Here is a 16,853-nt window from a genome sequence, read left to right on the forward strand (position 1 = left end):
TGTAATGCCTGTTAACACTTCCTATCTGGCTTGGGCATTTAATAAGTCATGTAAACTGAAGTAAGGCTGTAAGGGGGTATTTATAAGCACTATTTAAACTTCAGGAAGAGGCATATAACCACAGCTTTTATTGTTAATTTATTGTTTTTGTAGGCGTTTACTTTTTTATTTCCCTCTCATTTGTTTTTCCATCTTCTGCTTTCCCTGCTGGGGTAGACTGATGTCTGAGCAATAACACAAAAATAAACACATTATGTTTCCCCATATGAACAGTGCTCTCCCAAAGGATCCTGGGGTTGTTCAGGATGGGCTAAGGGGAAAGGGAATTAGGGAATTAACTTCCTTCCCACGGCCCAGGGGGCCAAGTGTTTCCGCTGCCTTATGCTAAAAAAACTAATTTGGGAAAATAAGGCAAATACAGAGAACTGACATTTTTTGGACCAAGGGATTTCATTATCCATCCCAGGCAGAAGAACTCTTATTGGCTGTTTTCTCAGGCGTATATGTATGTCATCCTCTCTATCTCCCCTTTTTAACACTGTCACTCTCAAATAAAGGCTAATCTGGCCATTAAAAAAGAAGGATAAAACATGCCCTACTGTGATTCCTCCACACTCGCATACACACTAACAAGAACCCTTCAAAGTAGACTATTGACCCTTGCTAACACACATATCTCACAACATAAGCTCAAAAAAAGGAATGAAGACTGTGCATTAACCTGACTTTAGGGGCCCAGGGGAGGCCTTTGGGTAAGTTGACCTTCTCTGTGGGGGGTCTGAGGGGAGGTGGTGGAGGCGGGGGCTGGATGATGACATCACGGTCCAAGGGGTCCACCTCTCCCTCGATGCCGCTGTCCGTGTCCTCGGGGTCCTCCTCCTCGTCCCGGGCGTCATCGTTCTTAAAGGGGTCCCGCTCGTTGTACGTGTCTAGGCTGTCCTGCTTCACCAGGGGCTGAGAGAGAGAAGAGAGGCCGTCACATGTCAAGAGCCACATGACCTTTCAACACACCGCGGAGTATTAAGCTCATCCTTCATATGAAATCTAGTGAATTCTAGCTGTAAAATAGCAACAACTTAGAAATTACCCAAATCCACCACATGAACTGAATCAGCCCCTCAACAAGCAGGATCATGCTGTGCAGCCAAACATTGTTCGAACCCCCTTTAGTTCCGAAATACTAAATATGTTACAAATAATAAGGAAATATGTATAAAATGGTGTATAACACAGTTTTTAGATAACTTATTTAACTCATCATATAGCTTCATTTAAGAGTTAGGACAATCCTATACATAACTGTGTGATACTGTAAAATACTGTCGAATAAAATCCTTTTAACACATTTTAAAAAATAGGGCTTATTTTTACTATCCTGAATCGAAAGTACAGGAAACTATTTTTTATTTGACCTTATCAAAAAAAAGGACAGACGACTGATTTAATATTGAGTTATAGCCATTGTTTATATGTGGTTGACATAAAAACTACTATTTGTCCATTAAATATCATGCTACTAGCAGGCGACGATTAGCTTAGCATAGCATAAACAGCTAGGTTGGCTCTGCCCAAAGGTACCCAAAGCAAACGCAAGCAAAATTTCACATTAAACTTACCGCACATCTGCAATTCAAAACATACAGAGAAAATGCAAGCATGGCCCAATAAGGCTTAGATTTTTATTAAACTCTTTACTGGACACAAACCCATGTCAGTGCCAAACATACATTCCCAAACACAGTATCGCAGTTTTCACATTTTCTCCAATGAATGACTCATCAAATTGCAAGCATCAGGCATGAGTCAGCGTTTCTGGACATTAGTCGAGCTTGTGCAGTCGATGCATGGTGCGCTGGTGGCAGTGCTAACGCTGGACTAAGTGAGGAGTATAGTGAGAATATGGTGGGGAGGGGGGAGGGAGGGAGGGAGGGAGGAGGAGGTGTTGTGAGCCATTCTCTATGGAGCAGCCATTCTGTGCTATGTGGGAGGTAAAGCTACGTTTTCCATCAGGGTTAGGGGACAACCGCTTTCAATGACATCCACGTGAGAGAGAGGTCAACTGAAAAAGAGAGTATGTCCATGATGATCTCAATTCTATGGTGGCAGGAGGGGGAAAACGTGTTACAACAACCCAAAACACACCCATTAGGAGAAACGCGCTGCACTTACAAAAACGATGGCAATAAAATATCACAAATGTGCCAAAACATTTAACCTTTAATAAACGTTGTGCTTGTTCGTCAAGTTGGTGACGATGTTATTTCATTTGCAAGTGTTTTGGCACATTTGTGCTTTTTTATTTGCATTGTTTTTTAAACTGCAACGCATTTCTCCTAATGGAAATGTTTTAGGCCGTTGCTACTCATTTGCACCTGTCGGCCACCGTACAATTCACCTCCTCAATGAATGCATATCAAGGACATTGACCCCTAGTCCAGAATCTTCAGTGCAAGGTGATTTTTGCGGCCAAACCTGGTAGCAATGTGATGAGAACTACAAGGGAGATGCTACTACAGTCGATGTCTGAAGTGACTTTTACAGGACAGTGGATAGTGACCGCTCCAGCGCCAATGAAAACAGCCAGCAAGTCAGCCCTGTCTCTAAATCCCACCCCCGTACTGAGCAGGCCACAGTGGAGGAAAAGAAGGGAGAAAGAAGAGAGGAGAGTAAAAGAGTGGGCAGGGTGAGATAGGACAAGTAAGGAGAAGGATGTAAATGGTGGAATAAGCATGGGAAGGGAGAGGGAAAATGACAGTAGGAAGACAGGAAGGACGTTTTTAAATGTTTTCAGCCCATTAAATGGCCGTTATCATATCAGTAGTAATCACTACTAATGCTTCATCCTGTGTAAACTGTACCTAGACGCACTTGGTAAGTTTAAGGAAAAGATCTTGGTTTGGGTTTAATTAAGTATGTTTATTGTGTAACTTTAATAGCGTACATATGTTGAGTGGGTTATGTATTTCAGACTAGCTATGTTTGTTCATCACGTTGAATTATTTTAATTTATACACTGAAGATAATTGCACTTCCAATTTTTTTCAATTTAATTAAAATAGGTAATCTTGCTGTCTTTGTTTTTTCCCACAAGACACGAACGCCTCTCTCCTGGGTTGAAGTCCTGTGTATGATCACCTATGAATGTACGTGATGTCTAAGTCATTTTTATTGACTAATAACATTTGAAGCGGGTAGGAAGGAAGGAAAAGGAGGATAAAAGGGATGAAATAAGGCATATATGAAGTAGTTAATAATGAAGGCCTAAGAAGGATGGAATGAAAAGGAAGGAAGGAAAATGAGGAGGCACGTGGAGGATATAGGCATGTATGGAGGAGAAATTAAAACATAAGCATTCAAGTAGGAACAGCTGAATTAAATGGATAAAAATTTAAATAAATAAAATAATTATTAAATATTAAAGTTAAAGCAAATGGGAAGCTAACATGCAGATGGTGACAATTAAATTAAAGGAACAGTTTGACATTTTGTCCACAATGTGGCTATTCACTTTCAGTTGAATAACCACATTTCAGTTAGTAAAGAGGATTGATACCAATTTCGCTTCTCTTAACAGTGGCGTTGCCAGGCAACAAGCAAAGATTTCAGGAAGTCACTTCCCCGTACAAGAACCTTTCTCAGCGCGCAACTTCCAGTAAAATCACCAAAATACAGTACAGTATGTAATTCCCAAATGTCAAACTATCCCTTTAAGTATTGGAAAGAGGCAAAGGAGTAGGATTTCACCAAAAGCACTTTAAGCAAAACCGTTTTTGGTGCATCCCAATTGGATGAGGTTAAATGACAGGAGGAGAAGAGAAGAAAAGTCAAAGAAAGGAAAAGGAAAAGGAGAGGAGGGCAGAAAGCCGAGAGAAAGTAAAGAAGGTCGCAGGGATATGGGAGAGGAGGAGTGCAAGTCCAGCTCAATGCAGAGAGAAAATGCAGCAGGAAAAGAGGGAATTTGTGGGTAACGACCTGCTTCTTGGGAAAGGGACTGTCTCCTTCCAAGCTATCAACAAAGGCACTCTGTGGGGACACAAGGAAGAGGGGCAATGAGAAACCAGAGCGGAATTAAGAGAGCCTGTCCAGTCAAAGCCCAGCACCGAGAACATCTCCGACTTACAGCAGAAACCAGTGATGACTCAGCAAAGTGTTAGAGTGAGGATTACAGAAGGAAGTCTATGGGGTCACTTTGCAAGAAACAGATGAAGCTGTATTTCATGTTAGTGAATATATATATTGTGGGACTGCAAAGACCTCAAATCTAGCTCTCTCTGTGTGTGTGTGTGTGTGTGTGTGTGTGTGTGTGTGTGTGTGTGTGTGTGTGTGTGTGTGTGTGTGTGTGTGTGTGTGTGTGTGTGTGTGTGTGTGTGTGTGTGTGTGTGTGTGTGTGTGTGTGTGTGTGTGTGTGTGTGTGTGTGTGTGTGTGTGTGTGTGTGTGTGTGTGTGTGTGTGTGTGTGTGTGTGTGTGTGTGTGTGTGTGTGTGTGTGTGTGTGTGTGTGTGTGTGTGTGTGTGTGTGTGTGTGTGTGTGTGTGTGTGTGTGTGTGTGTGTGTGTGTGTGTGTGTGTGTGTGTGTGTGTGTGTGTGTACCCTGCGGCTGCGACGGCCTCTCTTCTGCTGCTGCTGTTGTTCGATGAGCTCCATGGCAGAGGCGGGGGGGGAGGCAGCTCTCATGGCCCTCACCACCTTGATGCTGTCCTCCGGCAGCGGGGCCAGGTTCAGACGCTCCCGGCCCCTCACCTTCATCCCCTGGAGCTCCTCGAAACCCCCCAAGGTGAACTGGAAGATAAGGATGGAGAGAGGAACACGGTCATTTACAAGAGTAGGTGCAGGGAATCACAGAGAGTCAGGAGGAACTGATGCAGGTGGATGTATCTCCACTAGAATACACTTCATTCTGTAGATGATACTCAGAATGTTACATGGAAAGGATGTACAAAATATAGGTACTAGTTCTGTACTGAAAGTGATTCTTTTTGACATGCAGAGCTTGCATAGATAAGTTATTCATCCAATCGGATGGGACTCTTTATTGCACAGATTTTGACTTTTTTAGTTACAGTAAAGATCCTTCCCAACCATCACTGGCAGCTAACTCCAATACCACCAATAGTATTATAATAATAATCATCATTTTAGTGTAGCTTAATACTGATCTGCAACCTTGCAGATATATCAGGTTTAAACATAATGAATAAACATGCAAAAAATGTAATATATATATAATAATAGAATATGTGCATTATGTTTCAATGTTTGAAAGTTCATAATGTACTAACCAGTATTGTCTTCCAGAGCAGCAGCAGTACTTTCTTCATGGGGAAGTGTGGGGCATTCATGCTGCAGAACTTGGTCACCATGGTGAAGAGGAGCAGGGCAAAGGGCTCTCCGTTGTACAAAGGTGAACCTGAGGGGTCAAAGGTGGATTTTAGATTGGATATTGGAAAGCATCTGTTAAGGGCGGCGTTCTATTCTGTGCTGAAGATGCTCAAAGATGGACACGAAGCAGTTATTTCTTTAGATAGGAAGCCCTGAAGGAAAGTGAAAAGATCTCAGGGTTTACGTAATAAACTAGTAATCTGTATTATACAGAAATGTATGCTAAATCAGATCAAAGGAATGTACATTTATGAAAGTAAAGAGCTACTACTTCTTATATAGCTACACAACATTCACACACATACCTAGCTCGTTCTTGAAGGCTTCTCTTGCTGCACTCCACTCTGGTCTGTCATCCTCCGTTTGAACTCTAACAGTCTCCACCATAAGGTACATGATGCTCAGTAAGACTCTGCAAGGGGAGAAAATGAATTTCTTAGCTTGTGTGCGTGTGTGTTAGACATTTCCCTGGTACGCAACACAATAAATAATGGTCCTAAAAGGTCTACAAGTACAAGAGGCATTAATATGGTGGAGGACGTAATGAGTAATCTTATTATTATTTGTATTCTCTGCCAGGATAATACATCATCCATTCACAATTACCTGGTAAGTCAGGCGGGGTTTTTGTGCATTAGGACTCTTTGTCCCCTCAACAAAGCCTCAAAATCACTGTAATGGATTTAAATTCCGTAGCAGCAATTAAGTGCAAATCCACTCCTGCAGCCTGTTATTATTTGTTAGCGTATGACTTGGTATGCAGCTGTGTGTGTGTGCAGAGGGGCTGCTCAGCCTACTTTGTTCAAAAATCAATTCCATTATGTAGAAGCAGAAAATAAATGTCAGAGAATGAAGTATATAATAGAAAGAGCAAGAGGCATAACATTGAAGAATTGGAAGATATTCTTGTACTTATTGGCATTCCTTTTGTGTGAAGTGAGAGGAATGTGTAGTAGGCTGTGAGTCATGAGCTTATATATTTCTTACCTGAGCTCCGTGCTGTCTGCAAGAGAGATGGCAGGCTTCCTCACTGCACTGCTGCACGCCTGGTTATTGCTGCACACACAAGTAAATACTGCATCATTTTAGTGGTCTATTTGAAAAATAGGTGTATAAGCAGCACCATGTGAGTGTTTGCTAGTTTTCTTACACTGCTTTGCCGTGCAGCATGCCAGACTGTGCATGATGCCTCAGAGCAGCTTATGTAACAACAAAGAAGCGCAGGATCCCAAACTGAGGCTGACACCAGCAGCAACAAAACTGACTTGAAGGAGCCGCTACTGCAACGCGTCCTCGACGGAATATTTGAAGTGTGGATCACAGACGGTGCGTTTGCTCTATTCCAGTATACAGTATCTATTTTCCTCTCTCTCAAAGCCTTTCTGTGTCTGTCTTCCTATCCTCATAAACCTTGAAAGGGAAGAAAGGGATGTGCTGAGGGACTAGGTCTTCTAACACAGGAGGATACTGAGATAATTTTGATCTTTGAAGGCTTTTTCAGGGCTTGAACCTGTGATCTTTTGGTATCATGACAGCCCCCCTATGAAAGATTGTGGACAAAAAAAAGTTTCCTTTACCTGAGAACCATAATGGCAATTTGGAAGCCCACTCCTTCCTTTTTTTGCTGCAGGCCTTTGCCTAGTGTACATATATTTAAAAGAAATATATTAACTTTTTTGCACCTCTGAAGGAAATCAAATGCCCTGTTTATTTTCCAGGAGTCAAAATCCTTTTGGATGGGAGCAAGCCTGTAATCTTATCAAGCAAATCCAAGCTCAAAAGGACATTCTAGCATGTGGCTTTGATAGCATTTTTTAAATCTTTTGAAAAAGTTCAAAAACATATTCAACAACTCGTACATCGCGAGCATATTCGGTGTGTCTTACTCACTCTATCTCCATGCTAAGCAGCTCCAGCAGTGCTGTGAAGATTCCCATGTCGTAGAGCAGAAAAACATTGTGTCTGGACCAGTGGAGCACATCCACCTCGGTGTCACACTCATCAAACACTCCTGGGGTAAACAGTAAACAAGAGATGTTAGTTTATGTTTTCAATGTGCTTTTACTTTAACTGGAGAGGTTTGCAGGTCATTTATAAATCAAATGCATAACCCACTAAGCTAGGTCCAAGCTATAGATGTGTATGCACACTTTTGTAAGCAAGGCTGTACACACATTGATGACTTTTTTAATCAAAAAATGTAATCTAAAAGTTGACAGCAGTGGTCATACAATAACTGCTACAGCATGGTGACAATTTGACTGATGTGGAAAAGGAATAATGCCTGTTGTACAGTATTAGGCCCACGCACCCTGAGCCAAGTAGAGGATTGCCCTGGCCACTTTCAGCCTCTTATCTCTGTCCGTGACCTCCAGCGCATCCAGCAACCTCATTACATACGTCTTCTGCTCCTCCACCTTCAGCTCGATCCACCTCCTGCCTCGAGCTGCAGAAAGGACACATCAACACAAGGTTATTTACAGAAGCACCCTTTTCATATTATTTTCTTCTGCCTTATAGGAGCAAAACAGTGTCGTCTAGGCCACTATAATGTGTGTTGCATTTTCCCTTTATTAAAAGGTGACAGCAGACAGACAGTAAAAAATGAGGAAAAAGAGAGAAATATTTGATTCCCGGGCTGAGTAGCTAAATTGAAAAAAAGTTTAGATAAATTTAGCCTTAATGCTACGCCACTCAAACCAAATCACAAATGGTGAAGCTTGCCGGCGGGCGTGTCTGAAGCTCGACCAACAACCAATCACATGAATCTCCCGCCCCGGACACACAAGCACGCGGTTTGATTGGCTAGAGCTTGTGCTGGCATATGATTTGATTGGCTGACGCTTCTGCCGAAGCTTCAAAAGTTGAACATTGCTCAACTTTTGAAGCGAGCAACGCGAGCAAAGCAAAGCAACGCTCCCACAATGCAGTTCGACAAAGCGTGACGTCACCCCATTCAAAGTGAATGGGCAGAAGCGTTGAAGCTTCAACGCATGCCGCCGTGTGGACGGGCCGTATGAGTTATAAAGTCAGAAATATGTCTCAACAATGTCTATAACAACAGCAACATTGACCTAAAATTCACCAACATTAATAAACTATTACTTATCATTATACTCATTAGCTTAGCTTAGTTAGCATACTTGTGACCCTATATCATACGCTTACTGTAGTTAACATAACATTAGCTTACTTTACTTATCATACCACTGGCTCAACGTAGTCATGATATATGTTACCTTTCTGTATTAGTTTGCTTAGCGTTACTGTAGTTATCATATTTGTTAGCTTACTAGAACAAGTTTTTAGCTTAGTGTGGTTACAATACCATTAGCTTAGACTTGTTAGCTAACTGTATTTTGATACTAGTTACCTTACTGTAGTTATTATACCATTGAGTTACTATAGTTAACATACTTGTTAACTTACTGTATAATCAGTGTATAACGTTACTGTAAGTTAACAAACTCCATAGACTGTGAATAACAGTCAATTATATAATTGTTAACATACTGTATATGTATACTGCTTACTGTATCACTCATTACATTTCTGTCAGTCACATTCAAATTATCTTCTGGATTTAATACATAGTTGTATTGTGGTGTATATTGTAATGTTATTGAGATCAAACTTTTTATGACACAGACAACTCTGCGGGCTAATTACAAATCTGTATATTCTGCAAATTTAAGGATTCACAATTCAGCAATTTGGAGGATTGCCTCTTAATTTAGAAGTGCTAGTATGCTGCAGTTTTTCTCAGTGGATTCCCTGTAGTGATTTCCCCTTACTCTCAGCTGTCTGCATGTCATACCTCATCTATCCTGCTTTCCTTCCCCATGTCTCACATGTACATTTTTCCAACTCAGACTGCTCAGGACACAGGTTAAAATAATATCAGTCAAACTGTGGAATCTTGATCTAGATATTCACAGTAATCATTTTGTAAAGAGTGTGTCTGAATAAAGAGACTAACTGCGTTGACGTGTCATTCGTCAGACGGCTGAGTTGACCGCAGTGCAGAATCGCTGTATAGTTGAAATCTCCTAACAATGTTGTCCATTTTAGACATAGGTGTATTATATTCACAGCCCTTAATAACATTCATTTTCTGGGATGAATATGCGTCTTGGCTGTTTTCGTTGTGAAAACCTCATGTACGCTCTTATTTTGTAAGGTAACTTCCGGTAACAGAATATGAATAACGGTAGTTTTTTGTTTCTGTTTTCTAGTGATTTTATTTTTTGTTTTGAGAAGTAGAAAATGAAAACCATCCCGTTTTTTAAGTTTAGTAAATCCCTTTTTGACCATGATAAAGAAAAACGCCTTGTATTTCAATTTTGGTTTTTCAATTTTAAAACGAAAATTAAATATCCAGTCGTTTTTTTGTTTTTGAATATCCATTTGTGAAAAGAAAATCCAGTGACCAAAACATACACTGAAGCATAGAGAGCAGTAATCGACTGAGTCTGTTTTTTAATAAGGAGAAAATATTTACACAGAAAGTCTGCTGCTTAACCAAAACTACAGCAGCTGGAGAATTGCAAACAGTCTCTTGCAAGGATTCAAGATGGAAGCCTGTTTGTTTTGACAAGGTGTGTCTTCTAATCTTAGACTCTACATTTGATTAGGCAGACAGTATAGGCATTGTGCAGTGCAACATCAACATGATCAGTGGAGCTCAGTGCTTCTTCTACTTCTGACATGCGCTGTCTACTTAAATCAGGAGAACAAAAATGCTTTCTAATTTCACTGTCAGTTAAGAAACATCCTTTTCTTCCAAGATGAGCTTCAAATTAGACCTGTCTTGGTAATCACAGTATTTAGGTGAGTGGGATTTATGGGAAGTGGCACAGGACACATTGATGAGCACATTGTCAGTGGACCTGATATACACAGCAAGCAGAAAGTCACACAGGAGCACCACCCTTAGACAACTACAGTGCACACTAAACACACAAACACACACTAATGAGAAGGATGTAACGTGAAGAGGCGGCTCTGTGCTCTATCTCTGTAAAACAGCAGCTACAGATGCTCTCATCTAATCCTGCTATTCATTACAGCTCAGTTTGGAGAGGAGGCGACAGATGAAGAGGATGAAGCTCGTCTTGATGCCAGAGACTTGAGACCTTTATAGCTTATTTGTGGTAGACAATATATCCTCAGCCCAAAAATCTGTCTAGATTGCAGCCAAATGCACCATAGAGGAGAATTACAATAAATGATGACTCTTTTTTTGAATATTTTACTTCAAATGAGATCAAGACAGTGTGATTCAAAATATCTTAACTCAAGCTGAAAAAGCTGCCTTGTTCTTGGTAACCACATATTCATCATCATCATCATCATCATATATGGGAATATTTATTCTTTGAACAGCTTGAAAGAGCCTAGCTTTAATGTGCCCGGTTACCCTCGCCTAACCCATGTCGGCTTATAAATACAAAAACACAGCAGCACATTGAAGAGCGAGTTTTGCACTTCAAAGGTGAGAAAATTCAACACGACGTCACTTTAGTAGCTTTTTGTGTGAAGTTGGGAAATGCACCGGAGCATGAAAATGGACTCATGATTCATGTAAAATAACATTTCATTATGTTGTAGGTGGGAAAAATGTACTTTGTAATGCGGCAAACCAATGCTATTTATTCATTTCACTTTCATTTCCTATCAGCACACATTTTATCATGTGTGTACTGTGTCATTTGTTTAGTTTACCTTCAAAATCCTACAACTGTTATTAAACACTAAATGACTCCGTTCTGTTCCGTCAGTCATCGGCAGACACACTGTCTGAGGAGCTATCAAGGTCTTTGTGAGAAACAACACGACTGGCTGTGGACTTGTGTGTGTTTGCCAAGCCTTCTCTGCTGTGCCATATCAGTGTGAGTATTTGTGACTGCAGATAGCTCAGTTTTTACTCTTTACATAAGCACTAAAGATTAGATTACAGGTCATTTAAAGGACATGCAATCCATTTAATATGCCGTATACAGTAACCACACATACGTACACACACATACAGACACACACACACACAGTACCATGGCTCCTGAAGTCCTCCTCAAAGTAGTCTCTGTTCAGCGCAAACTCTGGCTCTTCAGTGTAACTGTAGAGCTCTGTGGACAGAAAACAAGAGTATCAGAGATTCAAATCAGTTAAGAATCGATTAGATGATAGACATAACATAATTGGCAATTATTTAGTTGTTCCATGTATGATTTGAATACATTTTCTAGCATTCGGCACAGCTCAGAAGAGTTATTTTCTGAGTATTCTTCATAACAGTTTATAGATTAAACGGGTCATAAATGAATCGAAAATCAACACATTACTCGGTAATGACACACACAGACAAGCTGCTGTCTCCTCATTGGTGATCTCATCTGTTTCATGCACAATCTAATGATTCGCCACGATTACAACTCGACCCAGAGTAGCTGCCACTAGAAAGCCTCTGTGAATGTCTGACTGTTCGTGTGTGTTTGCAAATGTGACTAACTCTCGACTGCTGCTTGCCATCCAACAGGAGAACACTCATGTCGACTGTAAATCAATGTGTTATTTTGGTGCTAATCAAAATCAAAATGACACACTTGGAATAAACTATTGCACTAGAGCAGTGGTTCTCAACTGGTCAGGCCTCGGGACCCACTTTTTACTTGGTCAATACATCGCGACCCAACATTTTGAAGCACTCAAATCTATTCAACAAAAAATCATGCTGTAATATACGCTTTTCAGCATACAATATTAATTAAAGTTTAGTACAGTGAATATATCCCTTATATCCCTTCACAGAACTAAAGTATGATTTAAAAAAAGGTTTAATAAGATTTTGGAATCAAAGCTGAACTATATAAAAAGGCACACATGCTGAACACCCAACCCCAGAAGGGGGGTCTGGGGGGTTTCTCCCCCCAGGAGATTTTTTGAAATACTAACATAAACTACGCATTCTGGTACACTCTGAGAAGAAAATAACTAAATCTATTACTACCCGACATGTTAATAATATTGTATGCCATTGTTTGTTTTTCACTTTGTTCCGACAGCTGAACTTGCTGCTCCACACAGAGAGAAGAGCAAAGAGGAGATAGTCTGTGTGAATTACTTTAAATTGTGGGTAAGGGTAGATAGCGCCCATTGTTCTGTGACCTGTCAGTCATCAAACAGGGGGTCATATTTCATCATGTGTTCATTTCTATCTGAAGTTGTACCCATGGATGTATAAAGAAGAGTTCTACCGCAAAGTTATTCTCCGTGGGGACTTCCGGCAACAATCTTTATTCTGATTGGCCAGAAGACTCGAAAAAACATCAGCAAAGATGTTTTATTGAGAAGATGATCACTACGTGACAGAAGTTTTCAAAACCGTTTATGGTCTCCGGTACTTCCAGTCCAACGCCTACTGCATGCACAGCGTTAGAAAATCGGGCCTTCAAAATAAAAGTTTGACTTTTTTCCCAAAAAAAAAAAAAAAGATTCCAAATTTTTATTTCAACTTTTTTTTCTTCACTCACACATCCGGGACCCACTCGAAACGGGTTCGCGACCCACTTTTGGGTCGCGACCCACCAGTTGAGAACCACTGCACTAGAGTACAATCAGTAAAATATGTTAGTGTTGTTGATTTCAGCTATTCTTTCATTTATGCATCTCTCTGTATTTATAATTCAAGCTCAAAGTCATGCATGAACTGTTACCAGATACTGGAACATTACAAATAAATAATCATCATCATCAAGTACTTGATTAAGCATAAAATAAGTCATTCAATGTGGCCAATGTCTGGAATTGATGTCAGGACCAGATGATGTGTTGTTCCTTCAGCAGTGTGTCAGCATTAGCATATTGTGTTGTTTTGATAAATAACACTGTAACTTAAAACAGCTGAAAAAAACATGAAGAAAGCAGACGCGGAATTATTTGTTCCCATCAATAGAACATTGTAGTCTGTATGCTAATTTGAAACAGAGTTATTACTGCATGAATGCTCGTGTGAAGCATTCATAATAATAGCTATCACAGGTTCAAGCAAGTTACCAGGCGAGATGTGTGGATGTCTTCAGAAGAAGAATTACAGAAAAACGTACCGGCCTACTTTTCATGAAACTTTGAGGAAGGGTGAAGCGTGGGCCAAGGAATAACATATCATTTTTTTGAGCAGACCCAAATCATCAGTGGATCCATAATTGTACACCTTGGGTTACATTGTGCGGTACTGCAATTCGGCTGCATTCATGTGGTGTCGGAATAATTGATTTCCGGACAGGGAATTTATATTCCTTCAAGTCTGAACAACAACTCGTATAGTTTGTGAAATGTTTTATTTTGTCCATGTTGACCAAAAAAGCTCAGAGACCATCAAAGTAATAGAAATTCATCCTCTGAGTACGATGTTTGTTGCAGTCATGAGGAACCTGAAGGCTTTTTATTTAAATAATTTAAAAGAAAAGTCCAGTGGTGAACTGCTTATCAGTCTTACCTGAAAGCTCAGCAGTCAGCGCGTCTGTATCTCCGTACTCGAACTCCAGGTTAGGGGACTCCATGGAGCTCTGTGAGGAACAAAACATAGAGCATAAACACGACAGGACAACACTGATTGCAGCTAATAATCAAACATACTGCAGGCTGTTCACGTTCTGCAACACCTACCACCACTCCATTTGCAGTCACCACACATCTCCCACGCACAGGCTTCAGACTCGCTCACTGTTTACTCTCATTGGGAGTACTTTTGAGTTTTGATTGGCTGCTGCATATCTAGACGGGGTTGATTAGTAATTTACCTTTTTACTCACTTACAATTACAGATGCTCTCTGCAGGCACACTTTGATTAGACTGATTACACGATGAAAGGATGCTCTCACTAACAAAGATCCAGATTGCCAGTTTAAGCATTTTACTGCAAAGATGAAGGAAAGATACGGTGCAGGAGGCAACATGGCGCCTTGTTTTATAGCAGATTAGCTCCTGTAGGTTTAGGGGTTCTAACAAGACAACATTTCTAGGAACACTAAGTGTCTCTGTTTGAAACAAGAGCCCAGTCTGCTCTGATTGGTTAGCTGGCCGGCTCTGTTGTAATTGGTTAACAGCTTAGGGATGACCTGCCCCTTAGCCTATAATGTACAATGTGTTGGAGCGCTAGCAATAGAAGCGCAAGTATTACATGGTGATGTCACTATCTGACGGTAGTAAACAAAGGACTACAAATGAGGCGTTTCAGGACGGTTGGGGAGTGTGCTGGAGACAAACTCCAACTTTGGGGTTTTAGCCTTTTGCAGACCATATACTTGCACAAAAATGTATTTACAACACTAAACCTAAAAAAGCATATTAGGGCCCCTTTAATAAGAACTTTGAGTAACCTCCATATGATTAACACATGGGGAAAAAAAAGAAGCTTAATTGTAGAAAGATAATTAATCTGGAGACTGGAACATCGCTTTGTCTTTCGGGTAAAGGATGTGAACTGATGACATTTTCCTCCAGGGAAGATGAAAAATTCATTTATGGGGCGAAGCCTGCGAGCTAATTCAGGCAGTCAACTCGAGCGCCAATGATACATTAACATGTGACGTGCTCGTCCCTCTTACAACCAACCAAACACATTCTCCTAAACATGCCGCTCTATTTAAGCTGCCAGGTCTTCCTGCCTCTGCCTCGCTAATGCTGCTGCTGCCACTGCTACGTTCACTTGCTAATGCTACGTTCATGCTCCTGCTGCTGTGTTTCATGTTGCTGCTGCTTGCCTGCCCCACCACCACCCCAGCTCCACCCCAGCTTCCACCTGTAGGATCGGGGGGATAGTTATCTAATCATCACTCAATGTTCTATGTACATCTGTGGAGTGATGAGGCCCGAGCCTAGACGCCAAACTCAACTATATGCTGCTTCTAATAAACATATTAAGAAACACGCGAGTTGTCTGACCGAACTATGTTAATGAGAATAATACATTAAAAAACTCTAGGTCCCAAGCGACGAGTGTTTTATGTTTACCCTGTGAGAAGTGTCCCAGGGACAGAATTGTAAATTCAAATGTGCTGCAAGTCATCTTCAAAAACTCCATGTGATGTCATGTAACTGTCTGCTATAAATACCTGCTGCAACCCAGTCAGCAGGATCTGAAATAAGCAGGACGTCAGACGTTGGTTTGTTTTTGATGAGCCAGAGCAGTGAGATTTGATGTCATTACTGCTCTTGTAAACCAGGAAATAATATCCACTTAGGATCGCTGATGATTCAACAAAATTACCCACAACTCTGAGTAAGAGTGAAGGAAGCCCGTGGGTGTTTGGTGCTGCCTCACTTGTTACAACCAGTTGTAAATAAAATAAAAATCACCAAGAAAACAACTGAAGTGGCATTTTTTGGAGGCCTACTTCATCTTTGGCGTATAGCGTTGCCTTGCAGTTAAAGCACCATAATGTCATTTGAAAATGTAATTATGATGTTAATAAATATCACCAGTATGTTGTTTCTGGCATATGTATATACTTGATTAATATTCACCCAGTGGCAAGAGGCCATTAAAAGGACAGCAGTATCATTAATAGCTGTCATAATTATTTATTTAGTACCTTATAATACGATGAGAATTAATTATTTAACATAAAACCTTCTGATGCCATGCAACCAATGCCAATTAAGAACAAGCTCTATTAGAAGGCCCATTTAACCTTGATATGAAGCACCTCATTGCTTAAATCATAGTCTGTCAAATAATACGGCTGATTATGTTTTATTTATGAAGTTATTCAGTCTATACTATGGCTTATTTTTCCTGTAGTGTCTTGCCTTAAACAGATTATCGTCTTCTACTACTATTACTTTAAACGTTTAATTAAACAAGTGGCCTCAACCACCATCCATCTGGTATGGCCACACAGGCTTGTCAATGAAAGTGAAGTGACCGTTTTGTCCAAAGCCGATTGATATGCATTTATTTTTCCCATATACACAGGAAAGAAAATGCCTGAGTTTCTACTTCTCCTTTTTCTCACCCTGTCTCCCTATTATTGCCCTTCCCCAGTCTCCCCTCTCTGCCGCCAGCTGATAACCAAAGCTCCAAACTGGCACTGCTCCTGTGCTCCTACACCACATCATGTGAAAAAACTGGGCACCATGTCAAGGCAGGCCACCCCCACTCACAGCAACATATGCCACATAGACGAGTCCTCTACCCAGCACACATGATGGACAATTTATATACATGGATGAATCAGATTTAAGGTCAAGTTAACTGACAGGGTGCAGTGGCCAGAGAGTATCAGCGTCAACACAACGTTGACGTTAAGTGCTTTCAACATCCATGTCATTCACCCCCCAAACACACCATCACCAAACCCCTCCCTCCCAGAATGCAACGGCTGTCAGATGAATATGCTCTAATTCCCCTCAAACCATTCAATGTGCTCAAACGACACACACACACACACACAAACACACACAGACGTCAGGGG

The 16,853-nt window shown here is 40.8% G+C and overlaps 1 protein-coding gene across 3 annotated transcripts in view; it reads right to left on the reverse strand.

Moving 5' to 3' along the window:
* strip2 (striatin interacting protein 2) overlaps positions 1-16,853 on the reverse strand; it is a 30,674-nt gene that overhangs the window by 12,446 nt on the left and 1,375 nt on the right. For 2 of the 3 annotated variants that reach the window (XM_034131540.1, XM_034131537.1), the window contains exons 2-11: positions 13,873-13,942; positions 11,429-11,503; positions 7,690-7,824; positions 7,269-7,389; positions 6,366-6,434; positions 5,684-5,790; positions 5,279-5,406; positions 4,590-4,778; positions 3,973-4,023; positions 722-954 (exon numbers count right to left, since the gene is read on the reverse strand). In XM_034131540.1, the coding sequence (XP_033987431.1) occupies positions 722-954; positions 3,973-4,023; positions 4,590-4,778; positions 5,279-5,406; positions 5,684-5,790; positions 6,366-6,434; positions 7,269-7,389; positions 7,690-7,824; positions 11,429-11,503; positions 13,873-13,942 (1,178 nt within the window). The remainder of the gene's footprint in view (positions 1-721; positions 955-3,972; positions 4,024-4,589; positions 4,779-5,278; positions 5,407-5,683; positions 5,791-6,365; positions 6,435-7,268; positions 7,390-7,689; positions 7,825-11,428; positions 11,504-13,872; positions 13,943-16,853) is intronic. The other variant, XM_034131539.1, reaches the window with a different exon arrangement.

Source organism: Trematomus bernacchii, unplaced genomic scaffold (genome assembly GCF_902827165.1).
Source record: "Trematomus bernacchii unplaced genomic scaffold, fTreBer1.1, whole genome shotgun sequence".
Taxonomy (NCBI): Eukaryota; Metazoa; Chordata; class Actinopteri; order Perciformes; family Nototheniidae; genus Trematomus; species Trematomus bernacchii.